Consider the following 5368-nt stretch of genomic DNA (forward strand, 5'->3'; position numbering starts at 1 on the left):
TTGAGCACACCTGAGTGACAATCCCCAAATGCTTAGCATACTGCCCAGCAGTATGATTCAGTATCGTCTTTTACATGATATAATTCCAAGAATTCAAACATAATTTATAACATTCAGCTAAGTATAAAACCACAATAATAAATCAAAGTTTTCCTCATGCCAAAATATGAGTTTTTTCCTTCCTCCAACTTCAGTTAGAAGCAACTAAGCCTGTGACAATACAAAGCTATAGAAGGCAGAGTGACAGTCTCAGCCATATTTGCATAAATAGCAGTTTCAATGTAACAGTCACTTGTATCAAATGTATTTGTGCCAGAATTCATGTGCTACATGTAAGCAAAAAGATCTTTCCTAGTGGTGGAAAACAAAAAAACCATTGTCAGTACTTTACTCAGAATCATTAAAATAATAGTTTATTTTCCTTCACATGTTTTGATCACATGTTCAGAAATCCAATCTCTAATAGCAGATTTTGTCTTCTTCCAGATTCTCAGGATAGACACAAGAAAAGTCATGCGGATTTGTATGGGAAGGGTAGCTGTATCCCAACATGAAGTTTTTTGGTACTTTTTGTTTGGTGCAAGCCCTCTGCCAGAAAAAAAAAATCCAGTAAGACACTGGGCATACTTTCCTCTTCAACCAGCAATTCCTTTGTTCTATAAAGATCCCACTTGGCTGCTCTCCAGGTATCATTTTCACTTCGCCTGTGGTTTCTTCCACCCTGTGAACCAGCCTGATGGAGGGATTCCTTTAGGAATCTGATATTAACCTGGAGATTCCTGTCCTAATGTTTCATGCTCTAACTACTTAGCTGCACTGCTACACACATCCAATAATCTCTCCATACTTCCCAGAAAGGACTACATCTAGAAGAACTATCAGTAACTCTATTACAGAAACTAAATGAAAGGAGCAGGAATTACCAGGGTTATTCAGAAGATCTTCTCATTCACTACATGGCACTGAAGAGGAAAGAACATAAATATTGCTGCCCATATTCTCTGGAAAAAGAAGGCTCACATTTCACAGGCTATCTTTTTCACTATCAGACAAAAGGAACCTCATCAGCTGCTCACACCACAGAACTCTTGCTATCTCTTTACAAAACCAAAAGGAGAGACTGGAATAAGGCGCAGAGCTTCAAACAGGAGATTGTAAAGTGGAAAGCAGGAAGCATTCCTTCTTTTAAAGTACTTTTACCCTCATCATATATTATTTTTGTCTTTGAACTTAGAGTAGATTGATTAATTTTTTTCCTCTTTAACAGGTCAGTTTGTTACAGTGCTTACCTTAACATCCTTAAGACCACACATGTGACTGAAAATCGGAGGTATTTTCAGTAGGCAGAGGCCCTAAAGAATATACAATGAAATCCCACTTCCTCAAATGTAAAACATACTTTCTAAGCCATACTGAAATGTGCATTAAGATTAAAAAAAAACAAGCAAACATACCATAACGAGCACTGTTGAAAGTACCTGCAAGAGTCCTACATGAAGAATTATCACCACCACAGATTCCACATTTGTCTCTCCTTGCCTTGGAATTCAAAACGTGATCACAGCCTGCTTGCTATAAAAAAAATGTAACAGCTCTGTGTCACTCAGCCCAAGGGAAAATAATGAAAACAATGTAAGCTTCCCACTCCCCCAAAATATTCTTATTTACTGTATATATCTGGTCTTCCTAGATAACTAGTGAAAAACTTGGTATGGTTTTGGGTGCTGTGATGTAACAAAAAACCCCCCAATAGTGCTGCTGTACTAAGAATGTACAATCCAAAGGCACTGATGTGTGTCAAGAGCTGTGTAAGAATATATAGCAGTATGTAAAGATGTTTCATAAAAAATCAACATAGTATATAAATGTTAAGTTATATTTACACTAAGAAATCTTAAAATCCTAAAAGCAGTATGTATGTGTACATGGTCATCAATTCTTTTCAAGTCTGTCATTAACGCAAAATAAGCAAAGGAACACATGTAGGTTATGCTGGTTAAACTAGCTTAAGCACAATTTTTGTTTATGTATCTTTACCTAAACTTCCACTTTTTTAAAATTATGATAAACAGGACAACTCTGTGGCATTTCCTCTTTCCTCTTGATTCGACACTATAAAGAATGTAAAATATTTTATTATGTTTTCTCCTCCTCAGAGTTTACTCAGTTTCACTGCAATCAGCAAAACAACCGAGGCTTGACAAAAAGGTCTTGAATTATATCAGCTTGCTTCTCCCAACAAAATCTTGTTGCACTTCCATAATTGCTATTTAAGAAAAAATGCTGAAATTATCCCTTTGAAGGATCAGTTCCCCTGACTCTCCAATGAAATAATAAACATATAATCTATCTTGCCTTGGATTTTCTATTTTTACATCTTTGATAGCAGAAATATGATGTTAATAACCACACAGCATGCTTCTTGCCTCTCTTCATGCAAATTTTGGATCAGTTTCTGTCTGCTCTCTTGGACAATATTAACTCTGTCACATATGAGACTTAATGAGGAAAGACTGTGAGTCTTCAGATTCAGAATTGTATGTTCTTCACTTAATTGCCTCCATTTCAAACCTTTAATTTGGTAGGGATTAAAACAACTTAAGTAAATTCAAAACATCTTGCTTTACTTATTTTCAGTAATGGTTATTTGGATGAATAGTTAATATCTACTTTACCACCTGTTAAAATTTATTTAATATTAATTAATAAGTTTAGATTTAAATACCCTGCATAAGCCTTGAACACAAAGGTCATTGGTTTCTGCTCCACAGGGAGTACCATCAGCAACTCTGTCCTTCAGCTGATAGTAGGAAGTTGTTCCAGAAACTCGGCAAAAAAGTTTACAGCGATCTTTCATAGAAACTGGAAAGAAAATCCAACAGGTTTCTTGTCTGTTTTAAAACGTTAATTAAAGTAACATTTTTATTTCATTAATTGAAAAAAAATTATAATTACTTACTACCACTGTATTTTGGGAGCCAGCGAACAGCAGACGTAAGACCGTTGATATTGAAGTGTCTGCCATCGAATTCAGAGCACTGCTGCTCCCGGAAATCTTTTCTGCCTTTTGGACACGAATCAGTGTTACACGACCGAAATTTCATCCTGCGGCCAACACAGTACTTTCCTCCATTTCTTGGTCTAACAAAAACAGATAAACGTAAAATACACTCAGTTTCTAAAACTGCTGTTTTCCATGAAAAGTGTCTCTAGGCACTGATCTATAGGGGAAAATCGCACAGAGAATTCTGCTCTGTTTTACTTACTTGCCCCCACACACTCTTCTCTTGCACTGTGCAGATATTTATAATTATGTGCAGAACACAAAAAGTCTATTTAAAATACTACTGCTGAGAAGGATGGTAATCAAACTATTGATGTTTATTAAAGCCTATTATATTTTAACTTCTCTTATAATGATTTTGTAGGGAAAAAAACATTTAAGTTAATAATGCTTTTATCAATTTAGCTAGGATTACAGCCCTATTTTTACAGAAGCAGCCCGTCCCTTAGTAATCTGAAATTATTATTTTACAGAGTGACAAAGAAAGAAGACAGAGTTAGGACTTGACACACTTTTTTCTGTAGTCGTAATATCAGTTTCATTTTGGGGATCAAACAAACTAAAAATGGAAAATTGTGGTAAACACCCCATTTACTGTAAAGTTTAAAGCATATTTCCTAACTGTTATTAACTCAGTTACACAATAATTCAATATCAGTTAGGTTCTTGGAAAGGAGAAAAAAAAAAAGACTAAATCAGTGGCATATTGATACTATCAGTTACTACAGACTAATAGAGGTGTATCTAGAGGGAATCTAGTCTACTGCCTCTTACTCAGAGAAAATTAAATAATCTGGGGTTGTTCAACTGAGGTTCATTTTTCCCACTGATAATATCAAGATGACATGACTTCTTAGAAAACCCCTGAAACTATCCAGGCTGCTGATACAGTCTTGCTTCTGGAGAAGTTAAGGGTAAAGCTCTTATTAAATTTCATTACAGAGAATGAAATCCACATTGAGTTATTCAGTCAATAAAAGTTTCTCATTATAAAGCTAAGTTGTAAGTGACTGCTGTAACCAGTCTTCCTTGTGGGCGTTACTGGTGGTGGTGATGTGAAAAAGCCTTAAACTAAAGTAAATCAAGTGTTTCACTAAAAATATTACCAGGGAATACATATCTTTTATTCTTGCTACATTTACTCCAAAGGAAGCATCTTAACATTTAATGGAGCATTTGGAGTAAACCTAGAAAAAAAGATCCCGGCAAAGTAAGAATTTAGAAATATCTATAAATATGAACTACATAGTTGAGATAACTAATCTAAAAGTTCTCTACATTTTAGAGTCTGCAGACTCATCTCTATTTTCAAACATGGCTGAAACAAGCTTTTTTTTATTGCTGGTTTGAACTGAAGCACAAAAAGCAATACCTGCATTTTGTTTCAAACCAGTCCATTATGTCATAATGTCTTCATTATGCACTAATATAAAACACAATTAAAAAAAAACCCCAACATACTCTGGTCTATTACACAGCCTGGTGGTGCTCTTGATTCCACCTCCACAAGTTCTTGAACATGAGCTATAAGGTCTCCATGCTCCCCATTCTCCATCTACAGGACGTGTCTCCATTTCTCTGCTCACACAAATTCCATGGCGGCAGTGCTGCACAGTTGACAAACAAAAGATTTATAAATCAAGCAAAAGGTTATTGAGTATTTTGGGCACAGAAAGAACAAAATTCAAGAGATCACTGCTCTTAATCTGGGTCTGGACATTTTCTAAAGTATTCAGATTCCTTTAAAATATCTTTGCTCCCTATGAATGCTACTGGATGCTGAATATATCTTTAGGACTTGTCACTTTATTCAAATGCCTACATAAGAATCTCAAAATCCTGATCTTTAATTCCTGATATATTTTCATGCGTAGCATAAACTTCAAAAATAGATTTATAGTAATCTTGTATGTATGAGATTCTTTCAATTTAATTTAGAAATTCAAAAAGTGAAAAGTTATTATAACAAATCACCAAGAAACTCAGGGTGTTTTGAGCATCCCGAAAACTAAAAAAGCTAGCAGGATTCTTTGGGAAAAACACCCAAATTTTCAAGCATTTAGTACCTTGTTTATGCTGAAGCCAGATGATGCTACAGATTCATGTTTAAACTCAGATCTTCACACCTATAACAATAGGTGTAAAATATTTTATATTTTCATTTATATTTTACAATTTTATATTTACTACTAATTTGACAACTTTACTATTAACATTAAAATTTAATTAATATTTAAAGAAATAATAATTCTAGAGGAAGATACTACACAGTAATGTCTAGTGCGTTACTTGAGATTTTATTCC

General features: G+C 34.6%; 1 protein-coding gene across 1 annotated transcript in view; it reads right to left on the reverse strand.

The window, feature by feature from the left end:
* The window catches only part of ADAMTS20 (ADAM metallopeptidase with thrombospondin type 1 motif, 20), an 88932-nt gene that overhangs the window by 42425 nt on the left and 41139 nt on the right, over positions 1–5368 (reverse strand). The window contains exons 12-15 of the mRNA XM_010006297.1: positions 4526–4671; positions 2960–3141; positions 2726–2862; positions 1455–1572 (exon numbers count right to left, since the gene is read on the reverse strand). Of these exons, the coding sequence (XP_010004599.1) occupies positions 1455–1572; positions 2726–2862; positions 2960–3141; positions 4526–4671 (583 nt within the window). The remainder of the gene's footprint in view (positions 1–1454; positions 1573–2725; positions 2863–2959; positions 3142–4525; positions 4672–5368) is intronic.

The sequence above is a fragment of the Chaetura pelagica genome, unplaced genomic scaffold (assembly GCF_000747805.2).
Source record: "Chaetura pelagica isolate M959 unplaced genomic scaffold, ChaPel_1.0 scaffold108, whole genome shotgun sequence".
Lineage (NCBI taxonomy): Eukaryota > Metazoa > Chordata > Aves > Apodiformes > Apodidae > Chaetura > Chaetura pelagica.